At 47.5% G+C, this 26152-nt stretch overlaps 11 protein-coding genes across 11 annotated transcripts; 9 read left to right on the plus strand and 2 right to left on the minus strand.

Annotated features, from left to right (window-relative positions):
- Positions 1-2000: 2000 nt before the first annotated feature.
- On the minus strand, positions 2001-3540 carry DFJ58DRAFT_810910 (uncharacterized protein). The gene is given in 9 exon segments (XM_041391448.1): positions 2001-2079; positions 2090-2123; positions 2293-2349; positions 2384-2570; positions 2594-2625; positions 2746-2826; positions 3015-3136; positions 3197-3323; positions 3378-3540. The coding sequence occupies 7 exon segments, from the start codon at positions 3522-3524 to the stop codon at positions 2293-2295; spliced, it is 753 nt and encodes a 250-aa protein (XP_041238940.1). The 5' UTR covers positions 3525-3540; the 3' UTR covers positions 2001-2079; positions 2090-2123.
- A 1011-nt stretch (positions 3541-4551) lies between these two features.
- Positions 4552-6547, plus strand: DFJ58DRAFT_748805 (kinase-like domain-containing protein; the record flags this gene model as incomplete). Its single annotated transcript, XM_041387616.1, has 13 exons — positions 4552-4608; positions 4661-4754; positions 4816-4874; positions 4926-4994; positions 5047-5136; positions 5190-5243; positions 5303-5438; positions 5490-5555; positions 5608-5787; positions 5842-5872; positions 5922-5959; positions 6009-6254; positions 6311-6547. Exons 2-13 carry the CDS (start codon positions 4704-4706, stop codon positions 6545-6547), a joined length of 1257 nt encoding a protein of 418 aa, XP_041238941.1. The 5' UTR covers positions 4552-4608; positions 4661-4703.
- Positions 6548-7048: 501 nt separating this feature from the next.
- DFJ58DRAFT_732967 (kinase-like domain-containing protein) lies at positions 7049-8440 on the minus strand (the record flags this gene model as incomplete). Its single annotated transcript, XM_041386225.1, has 8 exons — positions 7049-7264; positions 7317-7526; positions 7578-7598; positions 7648-7695; positions 7746-7931; positions 7991-8053; positions 8093-8234; positions 8295-8440. 8 exons carry the CDS (start codon positions 8438-8440, stop codon positions 7049-7051), a joined length of 1032 nt encoding a protein of 343 aa, XP_041238942.1.
- Positions 8441-9470: 1030 nt separating this feature from the next.
- DFJ58DRAFT_858391 (kinase-like domain-containing protein) lies at positions 9471-10884 on the plus strand (the record flags this gene model as incomplete). The annotated part of the gene is made up of 7 exons (XM_041393968.1): positions 9471-9505; positions 9562-9697; positions 9749-9814; positions 9867-10046; positions 10192-10218; positions 10268-10507; positions 10564-10884. 7 exons carry the CDS (start codon positions 9471-9473, stop codon positions 10798-10800), a joined length of 921 nt encoding a protein of 306 aa, XP_041238943.1. The 3' UTR covers positions 10801-10884.
- A 2225-nt stretch (positions 10885-13109) lies between these two features.
- Positions 13110-14437, plus strand: DFJ58DRAFT_708507 (kinase-like domain-containing protein). The gene is made up of 7 exons (XM_041383787.1): positions 13110-13169; positions 13222-13401; positions 13456-13486; positions 13536-13573; positions 13623-13862; positions 13918-14173; positions 14221-14437. The coding sequence occupies exons 1-6, from the start codon at positions 13134-13136 to the stop codon at positions 14152-14154; spliced, it is 762 nt and encodes a 253-aa protein (XP_041238944.1). The 5' UTR covers positions 13110-13133; the 3' UTR covers positions 14155-14173; positions 14221-14437.
- A 338-nt stretch (positions 14438-14775) lies between these two features.
- DFJ58DRAFT_630788 (uncharacterized protein) lies at positions 14776-15028 on the plus strand (the record flags this gene model as incomplete). The annotated part of the gene is made up of 2 exons (XM_041381199.1): positions 14776-14870; positions 14920-15028. Coding segments are annotated over 2 exons (204 nt in total), but the record flags the coding sequence as incomplete, so codon positions are not given.
- A 2871-nt stretch (positions 15029-17899) lies between these two features.
- On the plus strand, positions 17900-18428 carry DFJ58DRAFT_667319 (uncharacterized protein; the record flags this gene model as incomplete). Its single annotated transcript, XM_041382611.1, has 2 exons — positions 17900-18078; positions 18104-18428. 2 exons carry the CDS (start codon positions 17900-17902, stop codon positions 18426-18428), a joined length of 504 nt encoding a protein of 167 aa, XP_041238946.1.
- A 2536-nt stretch (positions 18429-20964) lies between these two features.
- On the plus strand, positions 20965-21373 carry DFJ58DRAFT_732972 (uncharacterized protein; the record flags this gene model as incomplete). Its single annotated transcript, XM_041386226.1, has 3 exons — positions 20965-21093; positions 21145-21210; positions 21263-21373. 3 exons carry the CDS (start codon positions 20965-20967, stop codon positions 21371-21373), a joined length of 306 nt encoding a protein of 101 aa, XP_041238947.1.
- A 105-nt stretch (positions 21374-21478) lies between these two features.
- On the plus strand, positions 21479-21947 carry DFJ58DRAFT_732973 (kinase-like domain-containing protein; the record flags this gene model as incomplete). Its single annotated transcript, XM_041386227.1, has 4 exons — positions 21479-21527; positions 21577-21614; positions 21664-21877; positions 21934-21947. The coding sequence occupies 4 exons, from the start codon at positions 21479-21481 to the stop codon at positions 21945-21947; spliced, it is 315 nt and encodes a 104-aa protein (XP_041238948.1).
- A 1492-nt stretch (positions 21948-23439) lies between these two features.
- Positions 23440-25057, plus strand: DFJ58DRAFT_748811 (kinase-like domain-containing protein; the record flags this gene model as incomplete). Its single annotated transcript, XM_041387617.1, has 10 exons — positions 23440-23533; positions 23586-23670; positions 23728-23756; positions 23807-23948; positions 23996-24061; positions 24117-24296; positions 24351-24381; positions 24431-24468; positions 24518-24763; positions 24821-25057. Exons 2-10 carry the CDS (start codon positions 23632-23634, stop codon positions 25055-25057), a joined length of 1008 nt encoding a protein of 335 aa, XP_041238949.1. The 5' UTR covers positions 23440-23533; positions 23586-23631.
- A 398-nt stretch (positions 25058-25455) lies between these two features.
- DFJ58DRAFT_667287 (uncharacterized protein) lies at positions 25456-25829 on the plus strand (the record flags this gene model as incomplete). Its single annotated transcript, XM_041382609.1, has 2 exons — positions 25456-25649; positions 25733-25829. Coding segments are annotated over 2 exons (291 nt in total), but the record flags the coding sequence as incomplete, so codon positions are not given.
- Between the last annotated feature and the right edge of the window lie 323 nt (positions 25830-26152).

A 26152-nucleotide genomic window follows, 5' to 3' on the forward strand; every position in this document is an offset into this window, starting at 1 on the left:
GGATCCGTTGGCATTGTCAGACATGAGAAGAACTTCGATGTATTATTAGTGCGCATCCGCTCCTACCCTTTCGTCTAACCCCTCTTCAGGAGAACACCCAGAGTTTGAAAACTCAAGACTGAAAAAACAGCGTACCTAGCGAGACAAGTAATTCGAGTGAGAAGAGGTAAGGAACTCCGCTACACCCAGTCTCGCTAGACATAGACTGTTAACTCCACTAAAGGAGGTGGCAATGAGGATCGCCTAAGACATATTAGTCATGCCGAATGATGCACAGAGGCATCGGCCAAAGGTGGCAACGGGACTGGCCCGAAAGAAGGCATGAATAATACGTCGAGAGATGCTCAGGGCATTGACCAAAGGTGGCAAAGGGACTGGCCCTAAAAAGAGGCATGGACGACATGCTGGGAGATGCACAGGGCATCGGTCAAAGGTGGCAAAGGGACTGGCCCTAAACAAAGGTAATCTCTTCGGGAAGACCCGAAGTATAAGGCTGCTGAGGAGCACGCTCGTCCAATTACCCTGGTGTAAATAAAGTTAAACTCGATTAATTGATGTGACCCAGCGAACATGAAAATGACCGAATCCGAACTCATATGATATGGAGTTTAGTTGAGATCAGACGTGTCTGAATTCCCCGCATGTGTGGTTTAAGCCGTAGTCTAAGTCTGTTTACATAAACGCAAACTAGTCTTTTATTTCATTTTGCGTTGGCAAACCCCATGTGATTCTATTGTTGTTCTTCCGTCCATCTTGACCAGCCAAGTGGTAAGTGTGCCAATAATTGATTTTCCCTCTTGACCTTCGGACATTTCTTCGGCGGTTCATCTCAACTTCGGAAGCGTTCTGGCCAAAGTGCTTTGAAGATGTTATCACAACAGAATTGAAATCTGTTTCTGTTGGACCGCGCAGGTTCGAAACCTGCCGACGATGAGGTTTTTTCTATCCAAATACTACACCTTGATATCCACTCATGGATGGTTTGTCGGAGGTACATCCCATCTGGTCTTAGCCAAGTGGTTACTACAACAGAATTGAAATCTGTTTCTCTCGGACTGTGCAGGTTTAAAACCTGCTGCATGATAGTTTTTTTTTCTATCACAATGCACCTTGACATTCACTCATGGACGGTTTCCTCAGGGGCTCATCTTAACTGGTCTTAGCCAAGTGGCTACCAGATTGAAAATCTGTTACTCTCGAGATGAACTGTGCATGAATCTGATAGTAACCTGCTGAACACAGTTTTTTCTCTATCGGAACACGCCTTAACATTAACTCATGGATGGTTTCCTCGGAGATCCATCTAACTGGTGTTAGCCAAGTGGCTACCACAACAGAGTCACAATCTGTTTCTCTTCAAGTTGGAGTTGGCTCGAAACCTGCTAACAACATTTTTGCGGTGCATAGATCTTTGGAGGTCCATCTTAACTAGGCCCAGTCGTTGCCCCGAAAACTCCTTTTTATGTGGTAGTCTGTCCATGAAAAGGGATTCATCTTCACGCCTCGCGGGGGTCGTCTCAGAACCTAGATTCTTGACAGACAGACAAAAACTGTCGGGATTCATCACCAAACGAAAATGTTAATGGGGACGGAGGTCAGAAGAATGTACGCAAGCTAAGGACAGAATGAGTCTGACGGTCAGCAAAATAATGTAACTTTAGCTTTCAAGTCATCCTCGGTCGCATCGGAAGAGCTAACAACTGAATCAGTGTCCATCGATGAGCTGGCAGCCCGAGCCATATCGTTCTGATGTGTGTAGTTTGCATGCACTCCTGTTTTATATCGATACCGTGGTGGAACAAACAATAAGCAGTGATCTGCTTTGTAGTGACTCGCGATTTCATCGTACCGCAAAGTCTGCGAACCCATGGGCTGATGTGATGTTCCCCGGTTAATCACTGTTCGCTTCATGGAGGGTGAAGTAAAGTCATTTTTGGACTGGTCCCAAGTTCAATCAACGGGACCTCCAAGGGGATAATCTCCACGAAGAGACAACTACCGTTGCAAAATTTTAACGCCTAAAAATCATACAAACTAAGAGAAAGCGCCATTATCCATAGTACAGTGAGTAAGCTTAACAAGTAACTGCGAGAGCAAGTTGCAAATGGCGACGATCTACACCTTGAAAATCGTGAGTCCTGAAGTGACGTTACAAGACAAAATGCGCGGACCTCCTAAAGTGCCGTAAGATAGACAGCCGTAAGACTCCTGATCACGCGACCTCCATCCCTGAACCTTTAGGTGCGTGAGACCACATGCCCCGCGGACCCAATCGCGTACTAGGCGGTATTTTCATGTTTCGGTGCATCCAGGGACGTCACACTGTGGTTTCTCTTTCGGCAGAGGTGGCTGTAGCGCTAGCTAGCAAAGTGCCGAAAAGGACAGAAATGGGCACGCCTAATGTGAGGTGCATCTTGCCCTGAGCAACATCGTTCTGTGACATAGTAGACAAATCCGCCAAAGGTGGTGTACTGGACACCCACCGCCAAGGAGTCAGTAGGACGACCTCCTCCTCTTGCTCGACCTCACGCTCACCTTCAGATGCACTGGCCTCCGCGGTGGAGAGCGCGCTGCGCTTGGCTTAGACTTGAACTGCTTTTTGAGGAGGCGGTTGATAGTCTCTGCCTGCAGGGGTGGAGTTGTACACAGCAGGGGATGTCAAATAGAATGCCGGATATTCATTTGATGGCGCGTGAAGTGACGAAAAATGTTCAATTACCTCTACATGTAGTAAATATAACCGACGAACCTTTTCGTCCTGGACTTTTTCTCAGTGAGATTGTGACCTTTTCGTGCTGTCTCTTCGCGTCGAAGTGCGAGCTCGCTCTGTAAGCTGTGTCTTCTTTCGAGAGGATTCGCCAGTGGTCGTCAATGAAGGTTAGCGTTCAGCAGCTAGGAAGATGAAATGAGTAAAAATGGCAACATATGGGGATACGAACACAACAATCCGTCAGAGAAATGACGAGGTTTAGGAACTCGAAGAGAGAATAAAGAAGCAAATAACAAGGGAACACACATAGAGAAACATGCGAAGAGCCTACAACACTCGCGAGAACCGCTTGGCGGGAAGTCATCGGGCGCGTGGAGCCCACCGCCTCCCCTTCGTCATCTTCATCTTCTGGCTCTACGTTGATATCTACGCGTCATACGCCCAACAATCAGTCGCGCGCGCGAGGAGAGACCACGCAGAACACACCACCAGAATGCCCACGCGATGCAGTATCTTCAGTGCTGGGCACGCTCGGTAGCTTGAGTTTGATCTTAAGACGGGGCTGCTTGGGAGGAGACGGAGGAGGTGAAGCCTCCTCAGACTCTGGAGCATCCTGAGCGCATAAAATCAGTATGCTAATAACCAGAAGTAGATGATATCGACACACCTCTTGTTCAGCTTCAGCTTCTTCCTCCTCGTCCTCAGGCTCTAGTTTCTCCTCCTCTCCTTCATTATCATCGTTTTCGTCCTGGAGCTTCTGATTCACCTCATCGACCTCCATTTCCGCGTCAGAGCCCGAATCCGACATTTGCATATCTGCTTGTAATAGTCAGTGACTCAGTGAGCAGACACGGTATTTTCAGTTGAGGTGTGGGAGGGGGAGAAAGACGGTTATGAATAACAGACCTAGACGTTGAACCGTTGCACTAGTCGTCATCGTCGTCGGACACGCTTCTTCTCATGTTGCATTGATCCAAAGAGATTTGAAACCCAGATACCTTACACAGGACATCCACAAGCATCCACTGGCACAGGGACATAGTTCAATTTGAATTTACCAATACACTACCCACAATTGCGAGTCGGCAAACGACCATGCTCAACTCATTCCATTCATCTAGGAGTGTCACTTAGAGGAACTCGTGAGTCGTGAGCACAGCGATAACTTGATTGTAGGTCTCGATCGAAGAACACAGATTACAGCCTCAGGTGGCAGCTTGACCCTGCTCCACTGTAACCGAATCTTGGAATTCATCCACTCCGGATCCGAGGAGTAACTCAAAATGCGGTGACTGGTTCTGAATGCGATGATGCACGTACAACAGTTCACAGCAGCGTGCATCATGGTCCGGTCTGTCTGTTGACTTGCTTGCTTCCCACTCACATGTACCGCATCCCGGTTTCATTTCACTACCACTTAGACTACATATCTCCAGCAAATAATAACGTCCGTCCTGCATATTCAATACCACTAGTAAATGACGTGAACAATGTGTCCTGAGTTCAAGTTTTTACTCCTTTCGTCAATTCGATCTCGAAACGTTTTTGCTGTGGCTTGCGCCCAGAATGAACGGTTTCCGGTGCAACCTCACTCGAACCGAACCTGCAATTGAGGTTCAAATTGATTGATGGAATCTACCACAGGCCTCATAGGATCAATCGAAGATGCTCCAGGGACATACTTATTAGTGACTGGATCATGATGAAGTTTGGATGAGGCCATCCATCGCACCGGTATAGTAGATGTCGTGAACAACGCAGTTTAGGCATGCAATTGCCAGTGCTTTCGACCGTTTTTCGATCGCCGCATGCGGTTTAAGCGCTAATTTCTTCCACACACTCAGGCGCTTTGTAAATTTAGTTGGTGGGTATGGGGGCTTCACAATTCTATTTAATAGGCGCGGTCAGCTGTTCTTAGACCTGCTCATTCCTGCTGACCCTTCGATTCAGCGCAACGCAGACTTCCATTTGCACTAATAGAAAGCTCATTACCATGGGTTGTTGCGCGTCATTATTTCAAAAGCCCCAACGGCAGACTCAGATTGTGGGGCATTAATCGTCTCGGTCATTAGATTCAATCACTGACCTTGCCATTATGTTGACAGATCGAAAATGCCAATGGCAATTCTGTAGACAACACTGCCGCCTCCGCAAATTCCACAACGTGAGCTTTCAACCGAGGATCATGAAGAAATGATCTCTTATGTTATGACAGCCGCCCGTCAACGATAATCACACCCAGAGTTGTACCAGTGCCGGTATCCAATATCACTACTCCGCATCCGTATGCCTAATCACCATATCATGATGGACAGCACTGAACATGCATGCTACAGAGATGCATCATTTCAAACATCTGCACCACATGTCCAGGTGCAGTTCGATCTTCCTATACCATCCAAGACTGTCCATGAAAATCTTGCACCGCAAGTATTTCACGCAGCTCTGAGTTATGAGTCACTTCCTCACGAGATAACAGTGGAGCGGTGACTATACCACAGTCGGTTACCCCTGGTACAAATGAAGTACAGCCGTAAGTACAAATTTCTTGATAGTAAACTGCAGATATCAAAACACAAGGCACGGACTCAGAGTGGCCTTCGATGCGGACCCATTTGCCATTCCGTCTACTGCCATCAGGAAGCAATTAGATCATGCTACGTCATCCGGTGGCTTGGGCGATATCTGGAGGTGCTCAATGATCATCGATCCGGCAACCTCTACTGAGGTACATATAATGTTACCCTGCGAATCTTGCCAACTAATATTTGTTGGACAGGTTGCTGTCAAAACTATAAGGATAGCGGACATACGCAATGAACAAGCCGTAAAAAAAGCGAAAAGGGTATACTAACAAATTTTCTGTAATGTGAAGTGCATTGAATGTCCGCTCTCAGAGACTTCGCCGCGAAGTAGCCGTATGGATCAAACTGAGGCATGCGCATGTTCTCATTCTCTACGGCACGGTCTCCGGTTTTGGTCAACTACCTGCTCTTGTTTCTAAATGGATGCATAATGGGGCACTTGATGGCTACCTGGAGCGCACGAGCCTCACCATGGAACAGAAACTGAAGCTGGTGAGATTTATCATACCAAACACAAGTCCCTACTCAATGGACGCCCTTATTTAGTTGAAACAGGTGGTGGATGGCTTGAGATATCGTATGCGATCGCTGTTCCGAATACGTTTTCTCTCTAACAACCTCTCTAGTTCATGAACAGGGAGTAATTCACGGGGACCTGACCAGTGTATGTACTGTTCGATGCTTTGGAATTCTTACTAACTCTATAATTGAAGACAAACGTTGTGATCGACCGGGATGGCAATGCATTTTTGGCAGATTTCGGTCTCTCCGTGGCTCTCGCAGAGAGTGACAGATCGTACTACAACACATATTCGAGTGGCGCTATCCGGTGGTTAGCGCCTGAATTGATTGGCTCACCGGATCCAGAAAGCAATCCGGATGACGATGACAGCGATGCTGACTTACCGAAACCGAACAGTCAGAGCGATATATTTTCGCTCGGTTGCATCATGCTACAGGTGAGTCGCGTATGCCAGACGCTGTTCGAGTTTCACCTGAATCTTGCATCGTACAGGTCTTCTCGGGTAGACCTCCCTTCTGGTGGCTTAAAAATGTTCGGCAGATATTCACTGCTCAGTCTAAGCGCGTAGAGCCATATCGGGTCGAACCCAATGTGTCTGTTAGCAACCAGCATTTGGATTTCCTGCGGAAATGTTGGTCAGCTAAGCCTGAGGCTCGTCCTTCCACTGGTGATGCTGCTTCCTTTGTGGAAGACGAACTGGCAAGGGTCCCCTCTCCCCTGTCCGACTAGTTCAAGTGATGTATGTCACGGTACGCTTTGGGCTGGGATTGCGGTTGTGGCTCCTTATATACAAGTATCTTCATTAGCTTGATTAGCATGTTACTTACGAACGACTGACGTCCTGCTCACGGAGGTGGTAAAGAACTTGTATCAGAGGAGTCTTAGGATAGCTTTCTCTGAGTCTTAAGTATTTAATTATTAGTAACTGTAGTCAGGAACAATGGAAGATAATACAACTACATAAAATACAACATAGTAGGACTAGATACTGCTGTGCGCTGGTGTAGCATATCATGTATCTACTACTCTCCATTCAATGCGAAAAACAACTACAAACTGCGAGCCTATATCGAGGAAATCTGTGTCACTCTAAGCCTGGGAGTAGCAGGAGTGAGTGATATTAACGTATGAGATATCGTGAACAGTAAATTGTACAGAAAAGACGGAGAATACAGCACACAAAATTGTCATGTCATGGTATCACGAGTTGCATGAGAGTCGGGAGCTTTCCTATGGCAGTTTCAGCTGTGCCTGTATAAATATCAGGACTTCCTTGGCTGAAGGTCTGTGTTCCGGTTCATCAAGCCAGCACTTCTGCATGAAATCCCATAAAGCATCCGCAATGGGCGGAGTCACTGGTCGAGCAGGCTTCCGGCCTCTGAGTATCTGCACGGTAACTTGATGATCACTTCGAAATTCGGAATATGGAACTTTTCCTGTGAAGACCTACAAAGAGAATAATAATCACATTGCATGGCGCCAAGATCCGCCCACAAACCTGCAACATGATGCACCCGAAAGAATAGATGTCTGATGCCAATTGGGGCGAGCTTATTGACTCGTCATCTTCCGGGACTTGAAAGTTTTCAGGTGCGGCCCATCGCACATTGCTTCTGATATATGACGTGCCATGGAGCTCGGCACATAAAGTGAGAATTCCATGGTCAGCCATGAAGGTGTTGTCGTTCTCATCGATGAGAATGTTGTTCTGATTTGCGTCAATAATTCCTTTGATGAAGAAGGTATCTATGGTACTCACGCCGGTGAGATCACCGTGTAGCTATGTTTTTTGAGTGCACTAATATTCCTGTTAGCTTTGCGCCGAATACTGCCGTTTGTCGCATACAGTACTGAAGAGCCGAAGCTACATCTTTGAGCTGCAATGGCAAATATTAATATGCGAACCACACCACGAAAAAACGCCTACAATTTGGAGCATTCGAGTGAGAGTGAGTTGCTGGAAATCACGTTCCAGAAGCATGGTAAGTGAGCCTTTGTTCATCCATGGGGAGACAATTGCAGGCAGCGGACCGAACCCTTGAGTTATTCCCAGCAAAGGTAATAGATTGGCGTGTTTCAGCTGAGCGTTCCGCTGCAAGTCGCGTTCCAGCCTCTGAAGTGTCGTACATTAGTAAATAAACATATGGTACCCGTGCGCAGAGCCACCCGAACCTCGGTAATTTTTTTCTTACAACTATCGTTCGGAATTTCAAGTCGCAAAGACTTCACTGCAACCTGGTAGACAGGGACAGTCAGTTATGGGCGCATAACAACAGGCGCAAACTTGAAAGATCCACTCGCCTCAACCGTGATTGGAGGGTGCTTGTATATGCACTTCCAGACATCCCCAAAGCTGCCTTGCGCGACAGGGTATCGGGATGATTCCTTGCTGATTTTCTCAGTGAGGTCGAGCAGACTAATAGCCCGTAGATACTCAGCAAAAATTGCGTGACATTCAAATACACAAAAAACAAACTCATTCTTCGCATTCCTGTCACGTATTGTTTTAACGTTCGCTTCTTGTGCCGACTTCGAACCAAGCCCAAGGCTGGCAAGTAGAAAGCCTAACCCCCACTTCTTCAGCCAGGCTTGAAATTGAGCGAGAATTTCTGAGACCTTCATGGATGATATCGCAGTGGTGGTAGCCTATGAGAATGGGACGAAATCTCGATGAAGTCACAGTTGTGAGGGCCTGCGGTGACGGGCAAACTTGGTCCTCGGACTTGGAGCGATATGATGACTTGCAGTGGAGGTGACGTTGTGCTATCCAGAGATAAAGTTCAGATTTGTCCAGGGCATTGACGCTCAAACGTGGCGACGCCAACAAACAAGCATGACATGGGACGGTTGTAGTGAGGTGTAAGAACTCCACTACAAAGGGTCTAACATTAATACACTGACTTATTTGGCCTGGACTGCGTATCTCTGCTTCTTCAATGAATGGTTCTCGGGGAATCCTTCGATGGTGTGCGGAGCTGAGTGCGAACTCATTCGTTTTCCCCCTTTGGTGTTGGATATAACGATCAATAGCCGAGGGATACTTCAACATCGTGCCCTGATCAACCTGTGCAGGCGGAGTTTGAAGCGCTTTTACCTCACTCTCAGGTAGTGTCACTTGCAGTTGCGCCCAGAACGACATGCAGATAAGCCATCAAGGTAGAAAATAGGATTTCCTGTGCAACCTCGCTTGAGCCTCACCTGCAATTGAATGTTGAGGTCCGACTCAATTAATGAAATCCACCACAGGCCTCATAAAATTAACCGAAAATGCTGCAGGACAGACCCAACCATACTGGCCGGGTGACTAGATCTAAGATCATGATGAGGCTTACGCCGTCCATGATTGCACCAATGTGGCAAGGGCACTAGCTGCGTATAGAAGGTTGTCAACAACGCAGTCTAGGCATGCATTAATGATGCTTTCGACCGTCCTTCGATCACTGCATGCGGCTCAAGTGCTTGAGCGCTAGCGCTAATTTCTTCCGCACACTCAGGTGCTTTGCAAATTTAGTTGGTGGGTATGGGGGCTTCATAGTACTATTTAGTAGACGCGGTCAGCTGTTCTTTAAGAAACCTGCTCGCTCAGCTGCTGACCCTTCTATTTAGCGCAACACCGCAGACCTCCATTTGTGCTAATAGTAGGCTCATTATCATGGGTAACCGCTCGTCATCACCTCAAAGACCTCAGTAAGTGCAAATTTCCTCATAAACTGCAGATATAAAAATACGAAACACAAACTCAGAGTGGCCTTCGATGTGGACCCATCTCCCATTCAGTCTAAATCCATCAAGAGGCAATCAGATTATCCTACGTCATCTGGTGGCTTGGGCGATATCTGGAAGTGCTCAATGATCATCAATCGGGTAACCCCTACTGAGGTACATACGACACTACCCTGCGAATCTCGCCGACTAATATCTGTTGGACAGGTTGCTGTCAAAAATATCAGGATAACGGACATGCGCGACGAAGAAGCTATCCAAAAAGCGAAGAAGGTATGTTAGTATTTATTCCGTAATGTGAAGCGCATTGAGAGCCCGCTCGCAGAGACTTCGCCGCGAAGTAGCCGTGTGGATCAAATTGAGCCATGCGCATGTTCTCACTCTTCACGGCACGGTCTCCGGGTTCGGACCATTGCCTGCCCTTGTTTCTACATGGATGTATAACGGGGCACTTGATGGTTACCTGAAGCGCACGAGCCTCACTATGAAACAGAAACTAAAGCTGGTGAGATAAATCATGCCAAACACAAGTCCTTACTCAATGGATGCCCTTGTTTAGTTGAAACAAGTTGTGGATGGCTTGAGATATCGTATGGGATCGCCGTTCCGAATATGTTTTCTCTCTGACAACCTCTCTAGTTCATGAACAGGGAGTAATTCACGGGGACCTGACCAACGTATGTACTGTTCGATGCTTTGGAGTCCTTACTAACTCTATAATTGAAGACAAATGTTCTGATCGACCGCGATGGCAATGCATTTTTGGCAGATTTCGGTCTCTCGTTGGCTCTTGCAGAGAGTGACAGATCGTACTACCAGTCGTATTCGAAAGGCGCTGTCCGGTGGTCAGCGCCCGAATTGATCGACTCACCGGATTCAGAAAGCATTCCGGATGACAGTCACGGCGCTATCCTGAAACCGAACAGTCAGAGCGATGTATTTTCGCTCGGTTGCATCATGCTATATGTGAGTCGTGTATGCTAGACCCTGTTCGAGTTTCACCTGAACCTTGCATGATACAGGTCTTCTCGGGCGCAATTCCCTTCTGGTGGATTAAAAATGCTAATAAGGTATTCAAACCTCAGTTCGACCGCGTAGAGCCATATCGGCCCGAATCCAGTGTGATCGTTAGCCGCCAGCATTTGGATTTCATGCGCAAATGTTGGTCAGCCAAGCCTGAGGATCGTCCTTCCATTGAGGATGCTGCTTCCTTTGTGGAAAATGAGCTGAAAAGTGCCAGATCTCCCCCGTCCAACTAACTCAGCGATGTATGTCACGGTACGCTTTAGACGTAGATTGCGGTTGTGGCTCACCTATATATCAAGTATCTCGATTAGCTTAATTAACATGCTACTTTTTTCGGGCCTTATGATATCACCGAGCACAATACACATGTTCGACGCTGTATACACGTTAAACTATGGTGGCTTATATTGGACGGTCCAAGTATACCCGCGCTACATGTAGACTAATGTAGACCGTCAGGACTCAGCTGCCGCCAGCCACGTACAACAAATTAAAACTCCGACCGTTACACCCGCATTCACGGGTACCAAATATTAATACACGACTGACGACACCACCTTTCACTTTTCGACTTGCCAAGTACTGTACCAGTGGCACCATACCGGCCCAATATCAGGCACACTCTGAACCAACGATCCCGCTGAAATCGAAGGAGATCCACAATTGCAGTCTCAAATCAAGCAATTCCATGCAGATCCCCGTTTTAACCGCCCCACACCTTCGCTCTGGAATCTTGCATCGTACAGGTCTTCTCGGGTAGACTTCCCTTCTGAGGGCTTAAAAATGTTCGACAGATATTCCGTGCTCAGTCCAAGCGTGTAGAGCCATATCGGCTCGAACCCCGATCGATTCGAGGTAAGTATCTCGATCAGTGTTGCTTATTTATCGAGTTTAATCTAGTTTACACAACGTTTCTTTGTCTTGGGCCTTGCCCTTTGCCCCTGCGGCTTTTTCCCCGTGCAAATCGGCATGACGAATGTGCCGCAGGCAATCTTCATCAATGTCATTGCCACCTTCTTTAGTGGAGTTGACAATTCATGTCTAGCGAGACAGTGTCGAATTGGCTCTTTGCCTTTTCTCACTCTAGTTTCTCGTCTCGTGTGTAGGGCTGTTTGTCTCCCGAATCTATGCAGGGTCCCGCCGGTCCCGCCTTATTTGCTGGCTATATCCTCGCTGTCTGCGATCCCTGAGACTTGGCGAGGACAAATAACTTGTATCTTTACTTCTTTCGTCAAGATGAAGCGTTTTTACCTCACTCTCAGGCAGTGTCGCTTGCGCCCAGAACGACATGCATACAAGCCACAAAGGTAGAAATTATGATTTCCCCTGCAACCTCGCTTGAGCCTCACCTGCAATTGAATGTTGAACGTTGAGGTCTGACTCAATTAATCAAATACACCACAGGTCTCATAGGATCAACCGAAGATGGTGCAGGACAGAACTATGACTAGATCTAAGATCATGAGGAGGTTTACGCCGTCCATGATTGCACCAATGTGGCAGGGCACTAGCTGCGTTGTATTCGGAAGGTTGTCGCCAACGCAGTTTAGGCATGCATTAGTAATACTTTCGACTGTTCTTCGATCCCTGCATGCGGTTTGAGCGCTAGCGCTAATTTCTTCCGCTCACCCAGGTGCTTTGCAAATTTCGTTGCTGGGTGTGGGGCTTTATGGTACTACTTAATGGGCGCGGTCAGTTGTTCTTAAACCTGCTCACTCCTGCTGGCCCTTCGATTCAGCGCAACGCCGTAGACCTCCATTTGAACTAATAGTAGGCTCATTACCATGGGTAATCATCAGTCAGTATTTCGAAAGCCTCAGCGGCGGACTCAAATTGTGGGGCATTAATTGTCTCAGTCATCAGATTCAATTACTGACCTTGCCATCATATTGACAGGTCGAAAACGGCAACGGCAATGCTGTAGACAACACTGTCGCCTCCGCAGATTCCGCAACGTGAGTTTTCAACCGAGGATCATGAAAAAATGGCCTCTCATGCCATGACAGCCGCCCGTTGACGATACCAACCGTACCAGTGTTAGTATCTAGTATGACTATGCAGTCGTATGTCTGGTTGCCATATCATGATGGATAGCACTGAACATGCGGGTTACAGAGATACGTCGCTTCAAATATCACCGCAAATCCAGGCATCCAACACCGTGGATAAAAATCTTGTACCGTAAGTATTTCTATTTCACGCAGCTCTGGGTTATAAGACACTTCCTCGCGAAATAACAGTGGCGCTGCGACTATACTACATCAGGTTACCCCTAGTACAAATGAAGTGCAACCGTAAGTGCAAATTTCCTCATAAACTGAAGATATAAAAACACGAGGCACAGACTCACAGTGGCCTTCGATGCCGACCCATCTGCCATTCCGTCTACATCCATCACGAAGCGATCAGAGTATCCCATTTCATCTGGTGGCGTGGGTGATATCTGGAAGTGCACAATGTCGATCGATCCAGCAACCTCTACTGAGGTTCATATGATGTTATCTGCAAATCTTGCCGACTAATATCTGTTGGACAGGTTGCTGTCAAAACTATCAGGGTTGCGAACATGCTCGATGAACAAGCCGTCCAAAAAGCGAAGAAGGTATGCTAACATTTATTCCGCAATGTGCAGTGCATTGAATGTCCGCTCGTAGAGACTTCGCCGCGAAGTAGCCGTGTGGATCAAACTGAGTCATGCGCACGTTCTCGCTCTTCACGGCACGGTCTCCGATTTTGGACCATTGCCTGCTCTTGTTTCTACATGGATGTATAACGGGGCACTTGATGGTTACCTGAAGCGCACGAGGCTCACCATGGAACAAAAGCTAAAGCTGGTGAGATCTATCATGCCAAATACAAGTCCTTACTCAATGGATGCCCTTATTTAGTTGAAACAGGTGGTGGATGGCTTAAGATATCGTATGGGATCGCCGTTCTGAATACGTTTTCTCTCTGACAACTTCTCTAGTTCATGAACAGGGAGTAATTCACGGGGACCTGACCAGTGTATGTACTGTTCGATGCTTTGGAGTTCTTACTAACTCTATAATTGAAGACAAATGTTCTGATCGACCGCGATGGCAATGCATTTTTGGCAGATTTCGGTCTCTCCGTGGCTCTCATAGAGAGTGACAGATCTTACTACCAGTCGTATTCGAATGGCGGCGCTGTCCGGTGGGTAGCGCCCGAATTGATCGACTTACCGGAACCAGAAAGCATTCCGGATGACAGTGACAACTTCCCAAAGCCGAACAGTCAGAGCGATGTATTTTCACTTGGTTGCATCATGCTACAAGTAAGTCGCGTATGTTGGACCCTTTCGAGTTTCACCTGAATTCTGCATCGTACAGGTCTTCTCGGGTAAACCTCCCTTCTGGTGGCTTAGAAATGTTCAACATGTATTCAATGCTCAGCTCAAGCGCGTAGAGCCATATCGGGTCGAACCCAGTGTGACCGTTAGCCACCGGCATTTGGATTTCATGCGGCAATGTTGGTCAGCTGAGCCTGAGGATCGTCCTTCCACTGGGGATGCTGCTTCCTTTGTGGAAAACGAGCTGGAAAGTGTTTCCTCTCCCCTGTCCAACTAGCTCAGCGATGTATGTCGCGGTACGTTTTGGACATAGATTGCGGTTGTGGCTCACCTATATATAAAGGAAGCATCTCGATCAGCTTGATTAACATGCTACTTTTTTCGGGCCTTATTATATTACCGAACACAGTACGCATGTACGAAGCTGTATACACGTTAAACTATGATAGCTTGTGCTGGACAAGTTATACCCGCGCCACATGTAGATCGACCGTCGTCTTCATTGCAATTTAAAACTCCAAACCGTTACACCGACTTTCGCGGTATCAAATATTAATACGCCATCACTTTCGACTTGCCATTGTACTAGCGGCGCCATGCCAGCCCAATATCAGGCACTCTCAACCAACGATCCCGTTGAAATCGAAGCTGATCCACAACCGCAGTCTCAAATCAAGCGATTCCATGCAGATCCTCGTTTTAACCGCCCCACTGTAAGCCCCCTGGCTTACCTAAGTTCCCATAATCCGCATAAATACTGTCTGCGGTAATCAAGCGTGAGCGCTTGAGCTTTGATTATCACTGCCTTTTGGCCTAACGGTCAATCGGCGTAACGGTTAGTTAACGTTAAGGGACGACAGTCTTGACTACTTACACCCACACCTTCGCTCTGGAAGCGCGCATTGCACTCCCTCTCGTGACTGCGTTCCTCTTCTGGGCTGCATTCAAGTTGCAGCCCCAAAGATCACAAACCAAAGTCATTCATGATGAAAGGTGAGTTGTCATTTTTCTATCCTTTCGCGCTCCAGTAAATGGTGCATAGTCTGACTCTCATCTTGCACATGTACTCGAAGGATTTCAAATACCGTCCAGCAGCGAGTCCTGTAATCACGAAGCGACTCAAAGATGGTGTAGTCCGCCTTCACGAAGCATATTTCTAGACGTAGGGGTATCGTTCAGGTAGCTTTCGCACCATCGCGGTACTTTGGTAATTGAGCTCACCTTCCACGAGGACATGGTTTCAGTCCAGCCATCGTATATCTTAGATATCACTATCATTCCCGAGCTGTAGTCTCGTCGTACTTATCGTCGTTCGTTCCTTTGACCCGGTAACTGCACTCGTTATCCAGAACTGAGGGTTGTACTCTTCCACGAGTCTTCGTGGATGGGTGTATCCTTCAGCCGCGGACTCGATTATTTATTCACGGACCTAGAATTGGCAGACAGCAAGTTCGTGCCTTCATTTTGTGCTTTCGACTGTGTCTTCAGGCTTACCTTCAATAGTTCGGGTTCATGCGTCTTGCTCGTCACTCTCACGATTCTCGGGTAGGTATGTTGGTCGCAAAATTTGTTGGTTCATCTTACACATATTCAGGTACTTGACCCAGCAGTCGTCCTCTTGGAAGAATTCGAATTTCAAAAAAAAAACAATACTCAGCACATCAAAGCTAGCAGTGTTCCTGCTATCTTCATCAGAATTATCCGATCCCATGTTACACGAGTCACAGACAATGCGTTTCTGCTCTGCGATTATACTCACCGTCGTAGCTGCTTGAGCATCATCAATCTCTGCCATGCCCGCTGACGCGGCTGTCGCCAACAAATGTCCCCGGTAGTACTGGACTGCCAAAGCATGCAGGGACTGCTCTGTCCCGTAAAGGCGATGAACTTGATGATGCGCGAGAACGAGAAGGCAAAGACATAATAAGAAGCGGAGGACCCCACCTTGACCCTGATCTGGGATTCGAGTAGAACTTGCGAGCTTCTCATGTTTGACAAGGGAGAGGATAGGATCCATGCAGGGTACTAGCTTGTTTTTAGCTCAATACAGGCATCTGATGGGCGCATATATGCTCACCGATTTTAGCCTCAACAGTTATTATGTCCTTTATAACTGCCTCGATATGCGCCTTGAACTTTTGGTGCCAGTCCCACACCCACTTTTGCAGATGTTCGAGGCGCTCAGACTCAGATTAAATCTACAAAGGGTAGTCAGAATAATAAAGTATATAGATAAATGAAGCGTACCGCACACTGATAGCATGATAGCATATGATGTGTGGACGCTGTCGAGTGGACTTTTTCTGCACCCGTTTCCATATGGTGTCAGAGCGGACAGGTGTCCTCCGTACACAAAGCTAACTCTTGATAAATGCCATATGAATATGGCATAGGCCTCCAAGGGGTCGTATACGCAGTATCTGAGTAGGACTTGCTAGTTCGTAGCTGCTCAAAGCCCTCCTTTGCATGTGGAACAGAATCGGTAAAGTAGAAGCTATTCAGACCTGAACATTGAAAGAGCGAGGTACTTGTGGGGGATACGGAGTGTGTACGAGGTTCTGTGCTGATGTAGAAAGCCGTGCGTAGCGATGTCGTCTAAGAAAATATTGGTGGGCTGCAGGATTTGTCGGAAGCCGAGTCAGAGAGTGTGGAGGGGGAAGCGAGGAGCGGTTTGAATCCAGTGCATCATATCAATTGGTGATAGAAAGAATTGTTTGGATTTATAAATTAGACGGTGCACAACAAAACAAGTCGGACAATTGCACATAGCCAGAACAGACTCCCGGATTGCCTGGTATTGCAATAGGTTTTTGATACAAGACATGCATCACTGGGCCACGCGCAAGGCCATGCAATATGATTAGGATGCTGAAATCAATGAATCATTGATGCGGCATGACTGAGCGGCGCCAGGGTGCGGCATGTAAAAATTAACTGCCGAATTCAAAATGACTCAGCAGAACCATCGGACGCATCATAATGTTACGCTTTACGTGGAACGCGACTTTAAGCCGGCAAACGCAGAAAGATAGTCTCTCCCAGTCAGACGAAAGGAGAAGGAAGACAGTTGTTCCTTCTATACGCAGAAAGAGGAAGGACGCTGGTTGGACGCTGGCATGGAAAAAGCAACAACCGTCACTATGGGTAGTAGTAAGTGCACATCTGTCTTGAGTCACGCGCTCGGCGCTCGCACGCGACTTGCATTGAACATACATATTTGACATCCAAGATTTCTCCAGAAAGCGCCTGAGGAGTGATTCAAATGAAAGAATCCAACACACGCGATGACGCCTACTCGATGTGATCGAGAACAAATCGAGAACGTGTCGAATTTCGAAGGTGATGAGTCGGAATTATTGAGATTCTAGACTTCGCTTGACTTATATTAACTAACCCGCGGCCTACACTAGGATGGCAATGTTCACGGACACCCTCAGCGTCAACAAACACGTGTACTACTAGGGCTTATCTTTGTGCGCTGAGCGCTCAGACTCTTCCCAATTCCACTGGCTTTTATTTTGGATCCAAATACCTATAGCCCTCACTTACTCATGTCAAAAGCATCGAGCACTGATGATGCCGAGGACCAGTGCATCCATACCGCCGAGCAGCCTGCCCCAGAACAGGGTACCCTAGGGCCCCCGGAGGATTCAATGTAAGTGGCCGATTCCTGCCATCTGTCACCCATATAACAGCGAGATGGGGAGAAGGAAAATAGTGGACCTTCAGCGGTGAAGCTACCATCAGGGATGTAAGTGGTTCTGTCCTGATGTTTTTGTGTAACTCCTCACCAGAACTGCAGCTCGAACACTGGGCCTTCCCAGCCATCAGAACCTCACGAACAAGAAAGTGCTTCCAAAGTTGCTCTGGACGGCGATTTAGCTTCGTAAGTGGCTACTTTAAACAAGCTCATAAATTGTCTCAGCCGGGCTGATATGGACCAGCCAACTCTAAGCGATTTGTGAGCAAAAAATAAGCCAAGTGATCGCAGCTGAGGATACCCTCCATGCAGAGCAGATACCATGAAGAAAGTGTTGGAAGTTCTCCATAACTCGACGATTGTGCCGAAGACTCAGAGTGACAAGGACAATTGGTCTCGTTTCTGGGAGTCAAACAAAAAAGTTGCAGAAGAACAAGACAGCCAGTCTTTCGAGCAATACCGCGGCGACATTAATGATATCTTGCTCATCGTAGGTTTCGCGTGGTTATCTTTGATCCGTTTTGAGACTGATGTTTGATCGGTCTGGTCTTTTCTCCGCTACCATCACGTCTTTCATTATCGCGATGGAGTCTATTCTCAGCCCCGACCCCAGCGACACCACGAATGCCCTTCTCACGCAACTCGTGCATATTGGACTCGGCAACCTCATTGCAGCGGGCTCCACTCCCGCGGACCCAGCACCTACGTGGTCGCCGACTGTGAGGGTCCAACTTATCGCATACGCAAGCTTGTTCATGAGCTTGCTAGCAACATTCGGGGTCGTACTAGACGGGCAGTGGCTCAGGTACTACAAGTCGAAGAGACATGATCGCGGCTCGCTGGAGGAATGAGGGAAGCACAGACAACAGTATTCAACGGCCTTGTCATTTGGCATTTCGATGCTTACTTGCAGTTCATTCCCGTCTTGCTTCAAATCTCCCTTCTTCTCTTTGGGATCGCCCTCGGCGCCCACATGTGGTACAAGCAGCCCAACATCGCTTAGGTGACCATTGCCACAAATTGCCACAACGGCCTTCGGATTTCTATTCTCGTGTGCACAGGTTTTGACCGTTTCTTGTCAGCTGTGTTGCAACGAATGCTTGGTGCCCTCGGTCCGAAATGGATCCGATTGTCTAAGCATTAATAGGTGACGTTGTTACCTACTTTTGCACAGGATACCCAGTGCTCATTTCACTCCCCAGGCGTTGTGTGCGCTACTGGCGAATTCGCACGACGTTCTCATGAGTTGTTATCCGCTGCGCTTCGCAACGGGCTGCGTTCTTTGGTTCTACGCTCTTCGAAAAATGTTGGAGACTCAGAGGCGCAACAGCTCGACCAAGATCTGGATGTTTTGGCGAGGAATGATGTCACCCTTTCCCTCGACCTCCCGGACATACCCGCCACCAATCTTGAAGCACCTAGCATCAAGTGGCTGCTGGAGACATCTAAGGATCCTGAAGTGTTTCTCACTGCTGTCAGTCTTGTTCCCCTGGTCGAATGGCCCCTAGATCTTGACGTCTCAGACATGTTACCTCGGCTGTATGATATCTCCACAAGCTGCACTGATATTCATGGGCAGATTATACCGTCGTTGGAGGAGAAGGCCTCAGCTTGTATAATGGCTCTGAGTCATCTATATCGTGGCCGCGTTCTTCAGACACATCCTCGTTGTGGTGAATTTCTTGGGCGCAGGAGAAAAGACTACGACATGTTTGATGATGACCAAGTGGTCCATTGGTACAGTCAACAAGACGGTGCTTGCCCCGGCTAAGCGTTTTTGTGTTCCGGAAGGTCACAATGACGGATAATGGCAGACTTTTGGTTAGACGAGTGTCCCAACTCTGTCCTCAAATGGCTGTCACATTCTCTTCCTTACCACTTTGTCACTGGGCGAGTGAATAGAGGTGATATCAAGACTGCTATCATCTCCGTCTTCTCTATCAGACCAAATCATAGTTAATTGCACTCTTCTTGCTTACCTCATGGTCGGGGTTCGGCTTGACAAGAAGGTCATGATTCAGATTGATAAAAGGTGCTCTTGACTCATTTGCTGCTCCTTCTGTTATGTTTAACAAAGAGTTCGTGTAGTGCTACTCTGCCTCAAGTCACGCAGTCTCTTTTGACGCGGTTCCAAAGCGTTTTTTGGCATCGGATGGAGGCGATCTCGAGTTTGACAGCACAGGAGTCACACGCCGAGCGTAGGACCTCCTCGACATTATCTGTGAGGCCTGAGGAGCTATCGGTTCAATTCAAATGAAAGAATGCAATACATACAATGAATCGCGTGACAGGCTCGACTTCCGCAACGCGTCTGGTATACGGTTTCCGAGAAATTCTGTCTGTCCAAGTTCAGCTAATACATAAGGGATGCAGCTTTGGAAAGAATTTCTAAGTTGTCAAGGGCTTCTTCGGATGACTTGAATAACACGCTGTTGAGAGCAATTGGGCATCATGATGACATATCGGAGAGGTGAAGCCTGTAGTGGAGCTAGGACGAAAGTCTCACTGGACGTGATCAACAACGTTATATTATACATAACTACCTAGGACGTAGGCTACACGTCAGCAAGACTAAGTACGAGTGACAATACCTCAGCGGACGTGATCAAGGTAGAGCTGCGTGTCATTATTACTAACATGTTTGTCCCAAAAACACGACCAAACATATCAGCATTCTAGACCGCAAAGAACTGTAGTAGGCGCGGTCAGTTGTTCTTAAACCTGCTCACTCCTGCTGACCCTTCGATTCAGCGCAATGCAGACTTCCATTTGTACTAATAATAGACTCATTACCATGGGTGGCTGCGCGTCAGTATTTCGAAGGCTTGAAATTGTGAGGCATTAATTGTTTCAGTCATTAGATTCAATCACTGACCGTTTGCCAATGATATTGGCAGATCGAAAACGGCAATTCTGTAGACAGCACTGCCACCTCCGTAGATTCCGCAACGTGAGCTTTAAACCAAGGATCGTAAAGAAATGGTCTCTCATGCTATGACAGCCGCCCGTTGACGATGGTCACACCCGGAGTCGCACCAGTGCAAGTATCTGATATCACTACTCTGCATCCGTACGTCTGATCACGATATCATGATGGACAGCACTGAACATGCAGGCTACATAGATGCATCAATTCAAATATCTGCACCGCAAGTCCAGATGCAGTTCGATCTTCCTATACCAATTAATGCGACACCGTAGATGAAAATCTTGCGCCGTAAGTATTTCACGCAACTCTAGATTATAAGACACTTCCCCACAAGATAACGGCGGTGCCGTGGCTATACTACAGCCGGTTACCCCTGGTCCGCATGAAGCGCAGCCGTAAGTGCAAATTTCCTCATAAACTGCAGATATCAAAACACGAGGCAGACTCAGTGGGATTCGATGCATTCCGTCTACATCCGTACATCCATCAGGAAGCAATCAGATCTTCCTACGTCATCTGGTGGCTTTGCCGATGTCTGGAAGTGCTCAATGATCATCAATCCAGCAACTCTAGCAACTTCTATTGAGGTACATATGATGTTGCCCTGCGAATCTCACCGACTAATATCTGTTGGACAGGTTGCTGTCAAAGCTATCAGGGTTACGGACATACGCAACGAAGAAGCCGTCCAAAAAGCGAAGAAGGTATGCCAACATTTATTCTGTAATGTGCAGTGTATTGAATGCCCACTTGCAGAGGCTTCGCTGCGAAGTAGCCGTGTGGATCAAACTGAGGCATGCGCATGTTCTCACTCTTCACGGCACGGTCTCCGGTTTTGGATCATTGCCTGGTCTTGTCTCTACATGAATGGATAACGGGGCACTTATTGGTTACCTGGAACGCACGAGGCTTGCTATGATACAAAAACTAAAGCTGGTGAGATGTATCGTGCCAAATATAGGTCCCTACTCAATGGATGCCCTTATTCAGTTGAAACAGGTGGTGGATGATTTGAGATATCGTATGAAATCGCCATTCTGAATCCGTTTTCTCTCTGACAACTTCTCTAGTTCACAAAAAGGAAGTAATTCACGGGGACCTGACCAGTGTATGTACTGTTCGATGCTTTGGTGTCCTTCCTAACTCTATAATTGAAGACAAATGTTCTGATCGATCGCGATGGCAATGCATTTTTGGCAGATTTTGGTCTCTCCGTGGCTCTCGCAGAGAGTGATAGATCGTACTACAACACGTATTCGAGTGGCGCTTTCCTGTGGTTAGGGCCTGAATTGATCGGCTCACCGGATCCAGAAAGCATTCCGGATAACGATGGCAGCGATGCTAACTTACTGAAACCGAACAATGCTACATGTGAGTCGCGTATGCTGGACCCTGTTCGAGTTTCACCTGAATCTTGCATCGTACAGGTCTTCTCGGGTAGACCTCCCTTCTCGTGGCTTAAAAATGTTGGACAGATATTCAGTGCTCAGTCCAAGCGCGTAGAGCCATATCGGCTCGAACCCAGTGTGACTGTTAGCCACCTGTATTTGGATTTTATGCGGAAGGGTTGGTCAGCCAAGCCTGAGGACCGTCCTTTCACTGGGGATGCTGCTTCCTTTGTGGAAGACGAACTGGCAAGGGTTATCCCCTGTCCGACTAGCTCAGCGATGCATGTCACGTTATGCTTTGGATTGCGGTTGTGGGACTCCCCTTCGGTCGGCTCTACGACATTATATTGTGTTTACAGTAGCAACTCAGGAAATACTATATTAGCGTCGTCTCTGCAAATAGACAGTGTCTCTTCGCGTTCTCACTTTCGACAACGCTGTGCACAATCGATCGTGAGTGAAGGGATCAGTCCGGAGGTCAAGCACGGTTTACGTTAGCGTCAAACCTTTAAATGTAGTTGCATATGCGGCTCGCAGAGGAAACTGTCTTCGATTCACTGTCCATGACGAATGATTTGTATGGAATGCGGGGGATGCAGTGGCTTTCAAATGTATTGAGAAGTTGGACTTTGAGGAAGTGACGATGCAGCACGACGACGCGCACACGCGCGTTTCTGACCAATATGAATCCCATTTCTACCGAGAGGTTACACACTCCAGGATGGATTAACTTCGCAAGGTAGTCAAGTGTGTATTCTGGTGCGTTCAATGGAGTCTGCTCAGTTTCTTTCAGGCTGTCCGAACTAAAATAAGATTCTACATGGCATGGCTGAGTGAGTGAAATGTGTGATATCACTTGCGATACTTAGAATTTTATCATTGAAAATCCATCAACATAGACATTGGGAGGGGAAAGAAATGCACGATCAAGACAGCTTTCAGCGTCTTCGAGAATCGATGGGAAGAGGGAGTCAATGATGGTGTCGTCTCGAAGTTTGTGGTCCAACAAGGCCGTGAAATGAAGCAGAAGTCGCCATAGTATTGAGCAAGACCGAGCAGGACCGAGCACAGTGACGCAGGAGGCGGAAAGAGCCGTGATCAAAGAAGACATCAAATAAGTATCTCGATCAGGCATGTTACTTATTTACTTATGTTTTTGCTTCTTTCAGCGTTTTTGCATCAGTACTTTCAGGTAGTGTCACTTGGGCTCAGAACGACATGCATACAAGTCATAAAGGTAGAAAATAAGATTTCCCGTGTAACCTCGCTTGAGCCTCACCTGCATTTGAACATTGAGATCCGACTCAATTAATGAAATCCACCGCAGGCCCATCATGATAGGATCAACCGAAGATCAGGCTGCAGGGCAGAACTAGCCATACTAGTGACTAGATCTAAGATCATGGTGAGGTTTGGATGACGCTGCCCATGATTGCACCAATGTCGCGGGGCACTAGCTGCCGCGTATAGAAGGTTGTCAACAATGCAGTTTAGGCATGCATTGATGCTTTCGACCGTTCTTCCGAGTCGATCACTGCATGCCGTGGCGGTTTAAGCGCTAGCGCTAATTTCTTCCGCACACTCAGGTGCTTTGTAAATTTAGTTCGTGGGTATGGGGCTTCGTAGTTCTATTTAATAGGCGCGGTCAGCTGTTCTTAAACCTGCTCACTCCTGCTGACCCTTCGATTCAGCGCAACGCCGCAGACCTCCCTTTGTTCTAATAGTAGGCTCATTACCATGAGTAACCGCTCGTCACCACCTCAAAGGCCTCCAATTGTGAGGCATTACAATATTATCTCAGTCATTAGATTCAATCACTGACCTTGCCATCAGGTTACGCCTGGTACAAATGAACCGCAGTTGTAAGTGCAAATTTCCTCATAAACTGCAGGTATAAAAATACGAGGCACAGACTCAGAGTGGTCTTCGATATCGACCCATATGCCATTCCGTCTGCATCCATCAGGAAGCAATCAAATTATGCCATATTATCTGGTGGCTTGGGCGATATCTGGAAGTGCTCAATGATCACTGGTCCGGCGTCCTCTACTGAGGTACATACGATGTTAGCCTGCGAATCTCGCCGACTAATATCTGTCAGGTTGCTGTCAAAAATATCAGGATAGCGGACACGCGCGACGAAGACGCCATCCAAAAAGCGAAGAGGGTATGCTAGTAACATTTATTCCGTAATGTGAAGTGCATTGAATGCTCGCTCGCAGAGACTTCGCCGCGAAGTAGCAGTGTGGATCAAACTGAGGCATGCGCACGTTCTCACTCTTCGTGGCACGGTCTCCGGGTTTGGACCATTGCCTGCTCTTGTTTCTACGTGGATGTATAACGGGGCACTTGATGGTTACCTGAAGCGCACGAGCCTCACCATGGAACAGAAACTAAAGCTGGTGAGATTCATCATGTCAAACATAAGTCCTTACTCAATGGGTGCCCTTATCTAGTTGAAACAGGTGGTGGATGGCTTGAGATACCGTATGAGATCGCCGTTCCGAATACGTTTTCTCACTGACAACCTCTCTAGTTCATGAACAGAGAGTAATTCACGGGGATCTGACCAGTGTATGTACTGTTCGATGCTTTGGAGTTCCTGCTAACTCTATAATTGAAGACAAACGTTGTGATCGACCGGGATGGCAATGCATTTTTGGCAGATTTCGGTCTCTCGTTGGCTCTCGCAGAGAGTGACAGATCGTACTACCAGTCGTATTCGAAAGGCGCTGTCCGGTGGTTAGCGCCCGAATTGATCAGCTCACCGGATCCAGAAAGCATTCCAGGTGACAGTAACAGCGCCATCGACATCCCGAAACCGAACAGTCAGAGCGATGTGTTTTCGCTCGGTTGCATCATGCTACACGTGAGTCTCGTATGCTAGATCCTGTTCGGGTTTTCACCTGAATTTTGCATCTCACAGGTTTTCTCGGGTAGACCTCCCTTCTGGTGGCTTAATAATGTTACACAGATATTCGGTGCTCAGTTCAACCATGTAGAGCCATATCGGCTCGAACCCAGTGTGACTGTTAGCCGCCAGCATTTGGGTTTCATGCGGAAATGTTGGTCAGCCAAGCCCAAGGATCGTCCTTCCACTGGGGATGCTGCTTCCTTTGTGGAAAACGAGCTGAACAGTGCCAGATCTTCCCTGTCCAACTAACTCAGCGATGTATGTCACGGTACGCTTTGGACATAGATTGCGGTTGTGGCTCACCTACTAGTATATATCAAGGGAGTATCTCGATCACCTTGATTAACATGCTACTTTTTTTCGGGCCTTATTATATCACCGAGCATAGTACACATGTACGAAGCTGTATACACGTTAAACTATGGTGGTTTGTATTGGACGGTTCAATACAGTATACCCGCGCTACATGTAGACTCATGTAGATCTCCCTCAGCGGCCGCCAGCCACGTAGAACAAATTTAAACTCCGACCGTTACACCCGCATTCACGGTACCAAATATTAATACACGACACCACCTTTCATTTTTCGACTTGCCACTGTACCAGCGGCGCCATGTCGGCCCAATATCAGGCACTCTCAACCAACGATCCCGCTGAAATCGAAGCTGATCCACAACTGCAGTCTCAAATCAAGCAATTCCATGCAGATCCCCGTTTTAAACCGCCCCACACCTTCGCTCTGGAAGCGCATTGCACTCCTTCTCGTGACTGTGTTCCTCTTCTGGGCTGCATTCCAGTTGCAGCCCCAAAGATCACAACCCAAAATCGTTCATGCTGAAAGGTGAGTTGTCATTTTGTGCACAAACTTTTCCCTCCCTTCGCGCTCCGATGAATGGTGCAGAGTCTGACTCTCATCTTGCATAGGTACTCGAAGGATTTCAAATACCGCCCAGCAGCGAGTCCTGTAATCACGGAGCGACTCAAAGATGGTGTAGTCCGCCTTCGCGGGGCATATTTCTAGACGTAGGGGTATCGTTCAGGTAGATTTCACACCATCGCAGTACTTTGGGAACTGAGCCCACCTTTCACGAAGACATGGATTCAGTCCAGTCATCGTATATATTAGATACCACTATCACTCTAGTCTCGTCGTACTTATTGCCACTCGTTCCTTTGACCTAATAACTACATTCGTTATCCAGAACGCAGGGCTCTGCCCCTTCTCGCGTCTCCGTGGATGGGCGTATCCCTCAGCCGTGGACTTGATTATGTGTTCACGAATCTAGAGTTTGCAGATATCATTTTCATGACTCTATCACTTCATTCTGTGCTTTCGACTGTGTC

This window comes from Suillus subalutaceus (assembly GCF_016647625.1).
Source record: "Suillus subalutaceus strain FC151 chromosome Unknown DFJ58scaffold_137, whole genome shotgun sequence".
NCBI classification, from domain to species: Eukaryota; Fungi; Basidiomycota; class Agaricomycetes; order Boletales; family Suillaceae; genus Suillus; species Suillus subalutaceus.